This window comes from Alligator mississippiensis, chromosome 1 (genome assembly GCF_030867095.1).
Source record: "Alligator mississippiensis isolate rAllMis1 chromosome 1, rAllMis1, whole genome shotgun sequence".
Classification (NCBI taxonomy): domain Eukaryota; kingdom Metazoa; phylum Chordata; order Crocodylia; family Alligatoridae; genus Alligator; species Alligator mississippiensis.
Window position 1 is genome coordinate 116504512 of NC_081824.1, and position 17145 is coordinate 116521656.

General features: G+C 43.9%; 1 protein-coding gene across 5 annotated transcripts in view; it reads right to left on the bottom strand.

Annotated features, from left to right (window-relative positions):
* SLC2A12 (solute carrier family 2 member 12) overlaps positions 1-17145 on the bottom strand; it is a 105689-nt gene that overhangs the window by 35934 nt on the left and 52610 nt on the right. For all 5 annotated transcript variants that reach the window (XM_059713247.1, XM_059713254.1, XM_059713252.1 and 2 more), the window contains one exon: positions 8752-10089. In XM_059713247.1, coding sequence (XP_059569230.1) covers positions 8752-10089 — 1338 coding nt within the window. The remainder of the gene's footprint in view (positions 1-8751; positions 10090-17145) is intronic.

A 17145-nucleotide genomic window follows, 5' to 3' on the forward strand; every position in this document is an offset into this window, starting at 1 on the left:
TTCTAATTTGTGCTGGGTGATACAATCCCCTACAGACCATGAGCTAGATGGTTACAATTTCACAATTAGTCAGCTCTGCAGTAAGCATCTTGTATAGGTGCACCCACTGTATTCTGCTTTAAGCATAGTGTCATTTGTAGACTCAGACTTCTCCTAGTACAGTGCACAGCAAATTCTTATTACTGGTAGTAGGTTCTGCAAGACCCTATCTGTTTGCAAACACTCCCTGGAATCAAACAAGAGTTCCCAGGTTGACATTAGTTATGTGTTGTGCAAGTATTTCCTGCTAAGGGTGGATGCCCACCAATTTACTTTTTTTTTAAATGCCAGAAATTGGCAAATGAAAACAAAGTCTTGAAAGGTGTATCAGATCTACACCTTAGCTAACAGGAGCTTGCAATGCCTTGGTAAACATTACCAGACAGATGGGTACGTGCTGTTCTGCAGCATGGTGTGACATTGATGTTTTATGCCTATAACATGACCTAATTATTGGCTAAAAATGAGTTCAAATGAGAAGGTGGATCATATTGCATGAAGCTTAATTAATGCAAAACAGACAAAAGAAGCTGCCCCTCTTAGCCTGCATAAGAGCTATCAGGTACCATGAAAATACTATACAATAAAATGAAAACATGACTAAGCAGATGCTCACATGGCTATGAAACAGACAAAACTCTTGTGCTAAAGGCGATATATTTTATTTAGGCCAACTAAATAGTAGCAAAAAAATTAATTTCTTTGCAAGCTTTTGGATCCAAACCCTGCCTGACATCTGACACCGTCAGGAAAGAAACCTGCTGGAGCTTGGCTTCTATTTAATCTGCATATTCACAGGGCAACTTTTTCACAAATGGACTTAAAAACCCAGGGGAACCACATATCTTTTACTTCCCCTGTGCAAAATGAAGTTTCTTTTCTACCTGAAACAACGTTTACAATCTTTGAACTCTCCTCTGCCTAAAGAAGGGTGTTTGGACCCAAAAGCTTGCAAAGAAAGAGATTTTTTGCTACTATTTAGTTGGGCTAATAAAAGATACTGCCTCTAGCACAAGAGTTTTGTCTGCTTCTGCTTCTGCTTCTTTAGACCAACATGGCTACAAGCTATATCCCTGATGCTTGTCTATGACTCTTTTGCAAAAATGCTTACATTTCTCTCTTGCAGCATTTTTATTCAGTGCCCATCAGTAGTCTGGGGACATCAATAAATAATACTAAATAGTGATATCTAGTGAATGATAGATTACAAAACTTCAGTTGCTTCTGATAACTTGGAAAAAAGAAGAAACCACTGATGTATATAGCGTTAAAAATGGCTACCAATGAAGCCTGACCAGTCACTGGACTTTTGGCTGGAGCCAGAAAGTCCTTGTCCAGTAGAGAACAAGAAGATTGGAGAGCTGAAATTTACTGACCTGTACTATGTATATTCTGCCATCAAGAATTGATGAAGTTATGTATATGCTATGAAGCCTATCCTAAATACCACATGCATTCAGAACAGACCAGTGGCTCTACTGTTGCCAACTTTGCATGGCTTGTGAGGAACAGGGAAAGGATGTAAGCAACTTTTTCATGACTGTGGACACTCTTTTCTATGGTGCTAATTACTTAAAAACAGAGGAATACCTGTGCAATTCTGTGCTCGGTGCGGGAGGAGGTGGTATTGGTAGCAGCAGCTGGGCCAGCATGGTGGCTGCTGTTCTTGTGCTCCCTCCAATTGGCACCTGGGGCTAGTCTCCCAGTCACCTTCCCCATTTAGTTGATCAAAAGACTATGTGGAGGAAAAAGTAAGATCAAACCTAGACACAGCAGGAAATGCATGTGGCATCCACTGAAAGGGTAGCGGAGATTTCACAATACCTCAGGGTTCACATGTGCTGAGCCATCCAGAATATCCCGGACCTTACACTGTAGTATGGCTGTCCCTTCCTCTTTCATATAGACCATGGCTTAAGAGTAAGCATTTTGAAAAGCCAGTTTAGCACATTCAGGGAATGAATAATGCAAACATTTTATTGGTTTGTTTGCTGTTAATGAGCATTTTTATAGCTAACAGTAAGAAAAGCCCTGTAAATTTAATATAAGAAATCCATACAATATAAGAAAGCTTTAAGAGTTTTGTCTCTAAGTAGTAAAAGCCAGGAGTTATATATGATGCTCAGGCCTTAGTTTGTCTTTTGGACAGAGGGCACATTGCTGTAATGCTAGTTATCCATTTTATCCACTGATTATATAAAGCAAAATGCATAAACAGGCCTGACAGGAAGGGCTGAAATTCAGGACTCTGTTTTGTTAGGTGAGTGCTTAGCCACTACACTATACAATCACATTCCCAATTGCTTGCTCCTTGAGAAGCAGGTTTTCTTTGGGGTGTGATGGGCCTAGAACGTGTGTCACCCACTTCATCAGCAAGTGTGTTAACCAATAGACTGCTGGGCAAAACGCAGACTCCAGCATAATACTTGCTCTCAGTATCAAATACATGCATGTGTTTTTACTTGAACTAAGGCTATTGGGATGTGTACAGAATGTATTAATTGATTCATAGATGTTTGGGTTGGAAGGGACCTCAGTAGATCATTGAGTCCAACCCCCTGCCCTGGGGTGGGATTGATAACCAATCTAGTCTCTTTCTATGACCAGGTTACGAAACGCCTGGACACAGGAGGAGGGGTGGATGTCGTATACTTAGACTTCAGGAAGGCCTTCGATACGGTATCCCACCCCATACTGGTGAGCAAGCTAAGAGGCTGTGATGTGGATGACTACACAGTCCGGTGGGTGGCGAATTGGCTAGAGGGTCGCACCCAAAAAGTCATGATGGATGGGTCGGTCTCAACCAAGAAATTGTTTTTTAGATATATTGGGAGTAAAAGGAAGACCCAGGGAGGAATAGGACCTCTGCTAAATGGGCAGAAACAATTGGTGACAGACAGGGGGGACAAGGCTGAACTCCTCAACGAGTTCTTTGCCTCAGTGTTCCTAAGTGAGGGGCACAACAAGTCTATCACTGGGGTTGTAGAGAGGCAGCAGCAAGGCGCCAGACTTCCATACATAGATCCTGAGGTGGTGCAGAGTCACTTGGAAGACCTGGATGCTTTTAAGTCGGCAGGCCCGGATGAGCTCCATCTGAGGGTGCTGAAGGCACTGGCCGACATCATTGCAGAGCCACTGGCGGGAATATTCGAACGCTCGTGGCGCACGGGCCAAGTCCCAGAGGACTGGAAAAGGGCTAACGTGGTCCCCATTTTCAAGAAGGGGAGGAAGGAGGACCCGGGCAACTATAGGCCAGTCAGTCTCACCTCCATCCTTGGCAAAGTCTTTGAAAAAATTATCAAGGCTCACATTTGTGAGAGCCCGGCAGGACAAATTATGCTGAGGGGAAACCAGCACGGGTTTGTGGTAGGCAGATCGTGCCTGACCAATCTAGTCTCCTTCTATGACCAGGTTACGAAACGCCTGGACACAGGAGGAGGGGTGGATGTCGTATACTTAGACTTCAGGAAGGCCTTCGATACGGTATCCCACCCCATACTGGTGAACAAGTTAAAAGGCTGTGATGTGGATGACTACACAGTCCAGTGGGTGGCGAATTGGCTAGAGGGTCGCACCCAAAGAGTCGTGGTGGATGGGTCGGTCTCGACCTGGAGGGGTGTGGGCAGTGGGGTCCCGCAGGGCTCGGTCCTGGGACCGATACTCTTTAATGTCTTCATCAGTGACTTGGACGAGGGAGTCAAATGTACTCTGTCCAAGTTTGCAGATGACACAAAGCTATGGGGAGAAGTGGACACACCGGAGGGCAGGGAACAGCTGCAGGCAGACCTGGATAGGTTGGACAAGTGGGCAGAAAACAACAGGATGCAGTTCAACAAGGAGAAATGCAAAGTGCTGCACCTAGGGAGGAAAAATGTCCAGCACACCTACAGCCTAGGGAATGACTTGCTGGGTGGCACAGAGGTGGAAAGGGATCTTGGAGTCCTAGTGGACTCCAAGATGAACATGAGCCGGCAGTGTGACGAAGTCATCAGAAAAGCCAATAGCACTTTATCGTGCATCAGCAGATGCATGACGAATAGGTCCAAGAAGGTGATACTTCCCCTCTATCGGGCGCTGGTCAGACCGCAGTTGGAGTACTGCGTACAATTCTGGGCGCCACACTTCAAGAAGGATGCGGATAACCTGGAGAGGGTCCAGAGAAGGGCAGCTCATATGGTCAAGGGCCTGCATACCAAGCCGTACGAGGAGAGACTAGAGAAACTGGATCTTTTCAGCCTCCGCAAGAGAAGGTTGAGAGGCGACCTTGTGGCTGCCTATAAGTTCATCACGGGGGCACAGAAGGGAATTGGTGAGTATTTATTCACCAAGGCGCCCCCGGGGGTTACAAGAAATAATGGCCACAAGCTAGCAGAGAGCAGATTTAGATTGGACATTAGGAAGAACTTCTTCACAGTTCGAGTGGCCAAGGTCTGGAACGGGCTCCCAAGGGAGGTGGTGCTCTCCCCTACCCTGGGGGTCTTCAAGAGGAGGTTAGATGAGTATCTAGCTGGGATCATCTAGACCCAGCACTCTTTCCTGCTTATGCAGGGGGTCAGACTCGATGATCTATTGAGGTCCCTTCTGACCCTAACATCTATGAATCTATGATGTATCTGATGGTACTGAATCAAAACAGAGTGTAAGTGGAAGTAGATGGCTAGGTAGCTATATTGGATCACTTGTGAAAATGCACAAAGAACAAGCCTAATTGCCTCAGGATCTTAAAAGGCAAAGATAGGATGAAGGTACACATTACACTTAGACCATACTAAGGACACTTAAAATGTGAGCATCCACATGTAAAACTTGTTAACCTGTGCTAAGTGCCCTCTGAGCATCTCATAGTTCAGGCAAGGGTCACCTCTGGGCCATGCTCATGTTAAAGTAACTTCAGTCTGTTCCACAGAAATAAACTGAGCAAGTTCCAGTCCTTTAGCATCCCAGGATGCACTGGTCCCAGCCCCCACACCAAAAGCAGGACTGGAGCCCAGGTGTCCTGGCTCCTAGCCACACCTCTGCTCACTAGCTCTCCAGTGACAAGTCAGAGCTGTGTAAGCAAAAAATGTTATTAACCCTTAACATGTGACACCTCACAGTACGTTCTAACTTTAATGTGGCTTAGCATTCCACAGATTTAGTATGGTCTAAGTATAACATGTAACTTCACATTGTATAGATTCATCAGCTGATTTGAACTGGCTTTATTTCCAAAGCATATTGCAAATGTGCCCATGTACAAACTGCTTGATTAATTTTAAAGTACCTACAATTGAAATTATCCATGTTAAGTAAACGGGATTACATCCTTACAGCTGGATCACACTACCCATTCCAATAAAACAGATAGCCATATGGTCAGTTTTAATAAACTTCCCAGAAATCCTATTAGTGTAAGAGGAACCGGCGGTATAATTTGTCCCTGCTGTTTGTGATTTTGGGATGTTCGTGCTCTCCATACATACATATAAATCTGCAGTAACTCAGCATTTACTGAAGTAATTTAGGATTTGTACCAATGACAATGAGAGCAGACTGTCTATAATGTACTGCAGTTTACTGGAGTAATGCTGTTAAACTGCTGTGCCTTAGTATCTTTGCGACAGCAAATGTTTATCTCTTGCAGGCTGCAGCTATCCAAATGAGCAACATCTTACATAAATACATATTTGCAGGGGTCGCCTTAAGTGTAACAGCAGGGTTATTATGCTTGTGGCAAACTTCTTATCATAATTAAGTGTAAGGAGTACAGGATGTTTCCAAGCCTAGTTTGTGTCAAGGCATATAGGCACACACAGCCTGTTAATAAATAATAGACTTTCTATGTGCACATTCTGCAACCTGGTTTGAAAAATCAACCCCTGATGGGTAAAATAACATATCATGTGTTAGTGAAAAACAAGGAAACGATACATTCCTGAGCTTATAGTTACTGGGGATCCTGCAATGGTGGTGGGGGGTTTTAAAAGCACACTTTCGTTTCAGTGTTTCCTATTAGATGGTGTGGTCTGTCTGTCTGTCTGTCTGTGTTTCTTTTGGTTATTGCTCCAGGGAGGAGGACGCTGTATGGGTAACGTACAGGGCATTATGTTACTATGGTGAAATAAAGTTTTCCATATCTAAGCAGTATGGTAGTCAGAGATCCAGATCCTCAGCAGCAGAAAGTCAGCCTTGCTCATCATGGAGTTGGTGGTACTGAGCTAATTAGTGCTATCGGAGCTTTTAACATGGGCTTATGAGCTGTCCTAAGAGGTGTCTATTAAGGCTGTGTAAAACAGCACCATTTCATTTCGACTTCTGTTTTTCCATATCAAAGGGCCAGTGTTTCATTTCATCATTTTGTTTAATTTCAAAGCACTGTTCCATTTTGTTTCATCAAAACTGTTTTGCTGTTTTGACACGTTTCGACGTTTCACCCATAGGCTATAATGGGGAATCACAAAAACGCCTATAACTTTGTCATTTCATGCCATATTTGAATAAAAATAGCAGGAAGGGTAGCCCCTGCTGAGGCCATAAAGCCTGTCATGTTTCAAGGAGATAGGAGTTTCTGGGAAACTGCACCTCAAGGTGCTGACAAGCAAAACTCATGTTGTGTGTGTGTGTTAAGGCACAGCAGGGTGAAAACAGCAGGCATGGTAGCCCTCGTTAGGGCCATGAAGCCTGCCAAGTTTCAAGGAGATAGGTGAAGGGGGTTCTGGGAAACTGCACCTCAAGCTGCTGACAAGCAAAACTTGTGACATGTGACTGTGTGTGTGTGTTATGGTCCACCCTCACTGAAGCTGGGGCCTCTATATGTGTGCCCAGTTACATCTCCCCTACAGTCTCAGCTCAGTCCACCACTTTAAATAACAACAGGTAAGTAAGCAGCACAGTACCACTAGCATCTCAGACAGCCAAACTGTCACAGACTAGAGCCTTTCTTTCCTTTCCTGCAGGACCTTCTTCTCCAGCAGTGCCAGAGAACTCTCCCTGCCAGCCCCAGCCCTGGGGCTTAGATGTGCCCAGGGCCCTGCCTCCTTCCGGTCAGCTGACCAGGGACAGGTGCTAGGGGTGTAGATTGTAGCTGTGTTGGTCTAAGGACATGGCACTAGCAGACAAGGTTCTTTGGGTCAGTCTGGTATCTTTTAGCAGACCAACTGAATAGTTGGAGAAATATATCTTAGCAAACTTTCGGGTTGAAAAACCCTTTGTCAGGCTGAGGAAGCACCTGCAGTTGGTGTGTGTGTTGTTCCTGGATGGAAGGAATAGTAAAGAAGCCAGAGGCTGGCCTGGCATGCAATGCAGGCAAGAAAGCCAGTCAGTAACCTATTTTGTTCAACCTCTTCATTAATGATGTGGACATTGGAGTCAGAAGTGGACTGGCCAAGTTTGCCGATGATACCAAACTTTGGAGTAAAGCATCCACACCTGAGGACAGGAGGGTAATCCAGGCTGACCTTGACAGACTCAGGAAATGGGCGGATGAGAACCCGATGGTGTTTAACACCGAAAAATGCAAGGTTCTCTACCTTGGGAGGAAAAACCTGCAGCACGTATATAGGCTTGGCAGTGCTATGCTGACTAGCACTGCGGACGAGAGGGACTTGAGGGTCATGACTGACCACAAAGTGAACATGAGCCTTCAATGTGATGCTGCAGATAGTAAAGCGAGCAAAACGCTGGCTTGCATCCATAGATGATTCTCAAGCAAACCCCAGGACATTATTCTCCCATTGTACTTGGCCTTAATGAGGCCGCAGCTGGAGTACTGCATCCAGTTTTAGGCTCCACAATTCAAAAAGGATGTGGAGAAGCTTGAGAGAGTGCAGAGAAGAGCCACGCTCATGATCAGAGGTCAGGAAAACAGACCTTACGATAAGAGGCTGAGAGCTATGGGACTCTTCAGCCTGGAAAAGCGCAGGCTCAGGGGTGATCTGATGGCCACCTATAAGTTTATCAGGGGTGTTCACCAGGATCTGGGGGAACATTTGTTCACCAGAGCACCCCAAGGGATGACAAGGTTGAACAGTTATAAACTCCTGCAAGACTGTTTCAGGCTGGACATAAGGAAGAACTTCTTTACTGTCTGAGCCCCCAAGGTCTGAAATGGCCTGCCGCTGAAGGTGGTTCAAGCACCTACTTTGAATGCCTTCAGGAGAAACCTGGATGTTTTTCTTGCTGGGATCCTATGACCCCAGCTGACTTCCTGCCCCTGGGGCAGGGGGTTGGACTTGATGATCTTCCGGGGTCCCTTCCAGCCCTAATGTCTATGAAATCTATGAAAAAATAGGGGCAATGGGACACAGATTTTTTTCAAGTACGAGATATTGATTCAAATCTCACAGTAGTTGGTCATGATGGAAAGTAATAAATTGGCTTCATTGATACTAACAGGAGCTTTGGTGTTAACCTTAATGGGCCTAGATTTCTATAAGGACCTAGATATACCAAAGCCTTAAGTTTTTTTCTCAATCCTTTGTAGTCCACATCACCATTAGCCAAGGGCTGAATGGGCAATGAAGACTGAATTGCTCTCTATTCATTTTGAGCTGACCTCTCCAGCAGAGGTTTAGTGGCAGAATGGCATGATGAAAGCTTGGACTGCTGTTTACCATGCTTTGCCTTCTGTGAACTGAGAACTTGACTTTTCAGTGATGTACAGATGCTTTACATTAGCACTTAACCCCTTTGTAAATAATGCATTATAAAGAATAAAAAATATGAACCACTTACTTGGTCCCAGACCAATGGAGAAAGCAGCAACATAAACAAGCAAGCTAGCCAGAGAGATCCATTTCAGAACTAGTGGGACTTCCACAGTTTCTGTTTTGATGTTCGATCTCATTTGACTTCCTGTAGAGATTATGTCTCCTTCCAAAACTGTCCTGTTCTGTTCCTCTGTTTTAACCATTTCAGATTTCTTTAGTGTATTTAGTGATATTCCATCCTGTGAAGTCATACTGCCAAACTGGTTCCTGAGACTGTCATTATTAGCAGTCAGGTTTCCTGATCCATGAAAAACTGAATCTTCCAGGGACTGGCTTCTACAGATATTTGTGAAGTTCATATGTAAATTAAAATTCACCAAACCCATGGTGACTAGTGACACCGCCATAAGAGAAGAACCAATACACAGAAAGGTTTTGCTTCCAACTTGATCCACAAAAATGATGGCTGGGATTGTGCTGACTACTTTGACCACTCCCACTCCAGTAGAGGCCAAGCTAGCCACTTCATTGCTCTGAAACCCAACTGACTTCAGAACAGTCGATGCATAAAATAAAATGTTAGGTTGTCCTGTTGTTTGCACAAAAAATGCTAGGGTGAGACCTATTAGCATTCGTGCCCTCATGTTGTCTTTTGAACGAAATATGTCCAAGAAACTGTACTGATGTTCATCTTTCAAGGAAGACTTGATAGCAATGAGTTCTTCAGTAGTGTCTGAAGTTGCCCTTAGCCTCCCCAGTACCTTGCTAGCAGCTTCATCATTACCTTTCATAACAAGAAACCGAGGACTTGGGGGAAGGAAATACATAGCAACAGCTTGCAAAGCCCCTAATGGCATTGCAAGGCCAAACATGTATTTCCAGCCTTGAGAAACACTGGCAAATACATAATTTGAAATGTAGGCAAAAAGAAAGCCAGTCACAATCATAAGTTCATTTAATGACACAAGTAGGCCTCTTCTATGCTGCGGTGCAATCTCAGCAATATATACACATGTTGCAATTGAAGATAATGATATGGAAATGCCTATAGTGATCCGGCCTACAATAAGTATCCCATATGATGCACTGGGTATCAAGATCAGACTTCCCAATACAAATAAAGAAGATGCTACAATAATAGCAATTCTCCTTCCAAATCGGTCAATCAGGAATCCACCAGTAAGTGATGCTAGTAAGGCCCCAATAAGGATGGCACTTACGACTATTTCCTGCTGTTTGCAAGAGAGCATTAGTATACTGCTCAGCTGGAGAAGAGCCCCTGAGATAAGTCCCAATTCATAACCCATTAGGAGTCCACTGATGGCAGCAATGGTAGATGACAGAAAGGTAAACATTCCACATCCTGGAATTAAAGAAAAAGAAAAACAATGAGTTCTGTATCATTGAGATAATCAGTAATAAACTTATTTTAGAAACCAGGGGTCAAAACCTTGCCCTAAATCTGGGCAAAACAATAGAAACAAATACATAAGAACCCAAAAGCATTGGACATATCAGAGATGATGTTGCTAAAGACAGAAAAAATGCTTATTTCCCTCTTTTATTATAAGATCATAGAAGCCAATAAAAGGATTACCAATCCATAGACCTGAGTTGTTTTGATCAGGTCCTAAATAAATAAACCTTCTTTTCAAACATAAAAACAGAACACAAATCTACTAACTAGGCTACTGAATACCCATCCACACAAAAAAGCATATCATGGGATGTAATCATGTCAGCTATGCAACTACATTTTTCAATCCTGATTAGAAGAGGCCACTTTTACAAGTAACACGAGTTTATTTTCTATAAATAAACTCCTATCCTGTGTCTTTGCTTGTCTAAGGGTGACAACAAGAACATTGATTCTGGTGGCATGTCTCTGTGACAAACTATAGGGCCTGATCTAAGTCATTCTTATAAAAGTTTCCACTCAGATATGGCAACATTTAAAAACAAATGCCTTGCCACAGAAGGGTGAACCAAATAGGGTCAGGTACCTAGGCTCCTCACACAGCCAATAGGAGTAGTTCAGAGTCTAAATGGAGGCCCTAGAACACAAGTTTCCCACATCCTGGGTAAACACTCCAACCATTAAGCTATTATAGCCATGATAGTCTTGCTGAACTCATGCTGTCAGTGTGGTTAGGTGTGTTCTGTGAGTACCTTCTACCTGCAATCTAGATCACACAAGAATTTGGACGGGAGTTTGGTACCTAACTTTTCAAACTGGATTGCTTCTGAGCATGCTCGTAAGTTTAGCTCTAGGTGCCTAATGGATCTTTCTGGGCCTAAACAAAGGCTCCTAAGGGGGTTTTCAGTAACTGGAATGGGGTTTATCCAATCACTTTTTGTGACTTCAACATCTAAATGGCACCTAAGTGCCATTTAGATGCCTACACAAGGATTTATCCACTGGTAACCAGGGCGAGGCTGCCAAACAGATCTTGCTTATCTAGAGAATGTGGCAATTTTAGATAAGCCAGCCTTATCTGAAGGTTCAAACTTTTGAATCATTGGGGGTTCACTCTTTACTAATCTTAGAAATCTTTATACTACAAAGATCAGATATTTCACATTGTTTCTAATGGCTGTCCCATCAGCAATAAAAACCAGATGGTGAAAAAGAAGACAAAATGGAGAACATATGTCTTTTGTGTTTCCACTTTAAAATAAACTTGTTTTATACAACTGAGAATCATTGTTTATTGTCCCAAGCTAGATGTAACTAATCATATTGGGCTTGTTGAGAAGTCCTTGCACCCTACTCTTTCATGGATAATTCTTGTTTATTATTGTTGAGTTTATTCTTTTCTCAGTACAACTTTTTCTCAGCATGATGTTGGCTATCACACAACTAGAGATCAAGTGAACTGTTTCTGATATTACATTTGTAGAGATATATGCCACAGGGAAATGGTGTTTGTGACAAAGTGGAGTTCACCCAGGCACATCTATGTGAGATGCTTTACTGCACAGTAGACTAATATACAGCACAGTAAAGTGTCACCGTCTACACATGCACAGCATTTACTGTGCAGTAAATTAGCCTACTGCATGGTTGGCTACTACCTGTAGATAAAGACTGTGGATTTACTGCACAGTAGCTACTGTGGTAAATTACTCCCAGGCAGCCCAGGCAGCAGGAGGCAGGGAAACTGTCCCTTCCCTGGGGCAGCTGCCTCCCAGCCCCTATACCAACCAGGGCATAGGGCTGGGAGGCAGGCAGCTGCCTGGGGGAGGGGACTATTTCCCAGCCCCTGCTCTGATATGTTGATTGGGAGGCAGGGCTGGGAGGAAGGCACCTGATCAGGGCAAGGAACAGTTTTACTGCTCCCACCTTTGCTGATCGGGGCGCAGGGGTGAGAGGTAGCTGATCCAAAGGTGAGACAACTCCCTCTGCCCCCCAGAGCCCAGGCTTGACCTCAGTGCCCCCTGCCAGCCCAGGGCTTGCAGCTGGGGGAGCCTAGAGCTCCTCCTAGGTGCTGTAGGGGGGCAGAGCAAGGCAGGAGTGGCCTTGCACTGATCTGCTCCCATTGGAAGCAAATTTGCTCCCGACAGGTGCATGTATAGACATACACCTGGGGAAAGCTTGCTGCACCTTATTTTAATGTGCAACAAGCTTAAAGCTCATTAATAGCATGTGTAGATGCACCGTCCTTCAACTAACTCTTCTGGGGCAGGTTTTGACATGTAGTTCAACCTCCTTGGCTGAAAAGTGGTGTGAAAGGAGAAAAATATTAAGTTTTAATTGCTGTGATCAAGGTCTTTGTTATAGTGGATATTTTTTCATGTTTTTATGTGTGCAGGAGCTAATACCATTAGCTTTGCTATAGGCTGTACTTTGCATACAGTTACACCTTGGGTCAGACTTTCAGAGAAAGTAAATTGGGCTAGGGACCATTTACTTCAGTGATTTGCACTTTAAGAGCCAAAACCAAATAGAATTTCCTGGTTTTGATTTTGTTATTCTATTCAACATAGATTATGTTCATTTTTACTTTCATTTAAATTAATATTGAGTGGGTAATGTGCCAATAACCACAAATTATGTCGTCATATTACTATACATAATTTTATTGTTAATTTTGCTGCATCATTTTAGCAAAAGCTATAAATAAATTAGTACTAATATTTACTTTGGTTGACCTACCTTATTTTTTTTGCTAAAAATCTGGCCCATGGTGTATGTAACATAATCTTTAACGTAATTGAAGAAACTTAATTTCTCCTTTCTTTTTCATCTTTTGATTCTCTGCTTGCACTGTATTAGTAGTGCTGGGAGAAAAAATATGCTTCCTTTAGCTATTGGTTGAAGAAGTCAATGGAATACTATATCTACATGAAATAATGCATTGCTGTGTTTTACCACTACTGGACCAAATCTTTTTCAGCCAAAATTCCTAAGGGGGCTAAATCCTAAGATTTCTACTCGGCTTTCCCTCAGTCTTTACCCAGACAGAATTGTCACTAACTTGAATGTTAGTTTTGCCTTAAAATTTCCAGATAAGGTTGTTTGCATTAGCTTTAACAACGTGCCTTTTTATATTTGCTTTTTGTGTTAGTCCTGGCAATGGGAGTCTATAGGCATTCCTTTTGAAGAAAGCTTCTTAAGTGTATGCTCCTTATTTTTATGAGAGGCCTATAAAATATATAGCAATACACAGTCAGATGCTGCTAATATTTTAATGAGGGACTTCCACAAAAATGTCCCCTCTTGTCTGTGATAAACACCATAGCCCATGGTTATGTGACTGGAAATGAAAAGAACTTAGAAAATCTATTCATTTATTTTCCCATGTAAACAAAAATACTTTCTGTCACCAAGAGAGAAAGCAACATCACCTGGCAAGCCAACTTATCTTTAAGAAAATTTGCTGGAAATGTTTATACTGAAAAACAGTCAATTTAGTCATAGTATAGTACAATGGTCAGCTTGTGTGATTTGAAATGAACGGTGAAGAAGGGGGAACAAATATCTTATTGGAAGGTATACATCCTTTCCAGTAAATTTTTAAATTTGGTGCAATATGATGTATTCCAAAGGCAACGTATTTGTTCTTCAAGTGTATTTTACAAGCCGCATGGATAAATTCTCTTTGGCACAGAACATTTACAAGCATTCAGAGAGAAGTGGCTCCACCAAAAGTCAACTTAACCTCTCCTTCAATTTGTAGCAGAAATAACCTCTTCCAGCATATCATGGCAGCCTCCTATTTCACATTACTCCAGTCACGGAGATTTCCTGGGTGCACAAAAGCACTTGCGTCTTTTTTTTTTCAATTCCTCCTTAAAACGCAATTCAGTTTCGTTGTCTTTATAATAAGGGAGCTGTATTGTTTCAAAGTGTACATAAAACTGCTGGCCATATTATAATTATTTATTATTTGTAATAGAAGAATGCAAACCATCTAGAAAGAAGCAATTTTCTGACAGAGAGAGGACATTGGTAATGCGATATGGAGTATTTCATATCTATATCACTAGTTCCAATCCAGACTCCTTTGCTGGTGTCTGGAAATAGATGATGTTTTTCAATCCATTGCCTTTCTCTATTGTCTTAGAAGCAATTTGGGGTAAGAAGATGGAAATTTTTGAGAAAATTGCTCCCAGGGGGAGGCACAGAGTTGGGGAAGGGTGGAATTTGCAGTCCATGGCAGGGAGCCAGATCTCTAACTCTGGCTTAGGGCAGTAATAAGTTGCCAAGCTATGTCCTAGATGTTTCCTTAATATCTGTTTCAAGACTTTTGCAATTTGTACTTCAGCAGCCTTCACCTGGCAGTTTATTCTGGGCCAGATCCTCAGCTAGTATAAATCAACATGGCTCTATTAGGCTTTGCCCTTATCTTTTAATAATCAGTTTATGAAATTATAAATTCCTCATTTGCTTGTGACAATTTGGAGGATCTGTCCTTGTCCAACTAATGAATTCTGATTCATTTTATGAATGCTGTGTATTCATTTTTCCAACCCCCCCCCCCCCCCCCCCCATGCACAGCCTGCCAGCAATGGGCTGACAGGAAGCCTGTCACATATCATAAACCCTGCATAGGTTTTATGGAGCCAAAGGAACTACTGAACAAATAAAAAAGTCATTAATATGTTTATAAGACTACACTGACAAGACAATGGGGAGGCTAAGGAGCACATCTGTGTGGGAGAAGTCCAGTTTTCCCAGGCAGGATTTGGAGCTGTGGACTGTTCCAGGGAGAGGGAACTGGAAGATGACACAAGCTCTGAGAAGAGGGGAACAAAAGGCACAGGCTCCAGGGGCCCTTACACTAAACAAGGGATAGACTGAAGGACTCCTTCAAACTCAAATCTCCAGCCTGCCACACAGTAAACCCCTATGGTGACCCCTCAACTTCATCCAGCCCAAGCTCAGAAGCTCTGATGAGAACCAGGGTCTGAGGTGGATCCTTCTCTTACCCCACCCTTTCTCACCTGGGTTCTAGATGCTATGAACATAGGGAGTCTGCCCGCCACAGTCTCACAATTCCCCGTCCATCTGTACCCCACTTCCTGTCTGTATTGCCACCAATGACAGCCAAGCACAGAAAGGCAGATAAGGAGTCTTCGGGCTGATTTGTGGAAGGGTTCTGCTCACAGACCAGAAAGCACAATGCTTTGACACATGATAAGGTACAGACAGAGATGGGCAGCTCACATGGTAAGCCACAGTCAAATCTTGATATCAGTGAAGACCTACCATAAGGGGCCAGACAGAGTTTCGGAGTTTCAGACTAGTTAGGTCAAGGAAATTCCTTGCTATGGAGGAGAAGCCACAGGCAGAAGAGGAAGGACCTGAGACTCGTTACAAGATATTGACTCAAACCCCACAGGCAAATCAAAAGTGGTGAGGAAATGAATGAAAGAATGCCATACAGGTGCTCTTTATTTTATATGGGTCTCTACTTCTGTTGTGTAGTGTAGGGTAACTGATTATTTTTAGAGTGTGTCTGTTTGCTTCAACTATCAGGTGTTCAGGATGAGGCAGACTGTAACACAGAAAGCCTGGGGCACTGGAAAGGGAGTGTTGAGTAATTGGAGAGGCCAAGGGAGCCAGTACTACTCCTGGGGGCTATGCAATTGAACTGAAGAGCTTCCAGTTCTCAGAAGTGATGAAAAAGATTCTTTCTCCCACAGGTGTTTGTAGAAACAGAGAAGAAAGGGTTGTGCCAGGGTACTGCTCTGACTTGAGAAAGTGTGCAAGCACATGGGTCTGGTGTGTGGGACCCAAGCAGAGCAACTTAGTGAGTGCCCAGCAGGAGGTGCTTGACTGAGGATCTGAGAACTCTAAGGGCGTGTCCACACATGCAGGCACGTGCACTTGCAACAGCTCAAATAGAAGTGGTGCAAATTTGAGCTGGGGCATTTTGCCTCGATGCACATGCTCAGACATGCACTTTGTTGTGGGGCAAATTGTGCCACTTGGGGCAAAATAACCTTGCCTGGCTCCTCCCAGATCTGGAGCCAGGGGGAGCTAGAGCCTAGGGCCAGCACCTGTGCTGGCCCCAGCAGTATAAAAACCTGCCCTGGCCAGCAGCTCAGGGCTCCTTGCCCTCAGGAGTTTCTGAGGCCCAACCACTTAGTATCTGGGGACACTAGCCCCTTGTGTCAGTTAGACTGCTGAAGCAGCATCCCAAATTCCTTTTTGAAATACCCCAAAATCCACATACTTCCACAATTAGAACAAGAGAGAGAGAAAAAGGGGGATTGATCAGATGTTCAATGTTTTATGGCTATATTTACAATGTTAAAAAAAATTGGAAGCCTACCAGTGTCTCTAGCATCCTAATAAAATAAATACTAAATATCTATATGTTTTCATGTTTGCTTTTGGTTTCCCTATCACATGATGGGTATGTGATGGGGGAATGTGGGGATTGCAGGAGGGGATGGGAAGTGGGATGGGGGGATGTGGGTGGGTGTGGAGGGATGTGGGGGGGATGTGAATCAGTATATGGGTAGGTGTAGGGGGACTGTGGGTGTGGGGGCTGCTTAGGAGGGGTGGATGTCCTGCATGAACACTGTGTGCCCCCAGCCGCTGGTGGGGCACAGCGGCACTGGTGATGGCAGGAGTGTGGTGGCAGTGGTAAGTGGGGAGCTCCTGCTGATGCCACCGGCGCTGTTGGCAGTGGTGGGAGGGGTGGCGAATGCCAACTGGGGGTCGGCAACCACCTGCAGACACTGTTGGCAGTGACAGCAGTGGCCAGCAGCAATTGATGACTGTTCACAGATGCTGTTGGTGGCAGGGGGGGTGGTGGCAAGCGGCAACTGTCCTCAGGCACTGCCGATAGTGTCGGTGGCACCTTTTCTAAGGAAGTGCACTGCCACACTAAGGGGGTGCATGTGTACCTGTGTCAACTCCCTACAGGTCACCAATGGTCCCCTGCCCCCACAGGGCAAAGCCCCC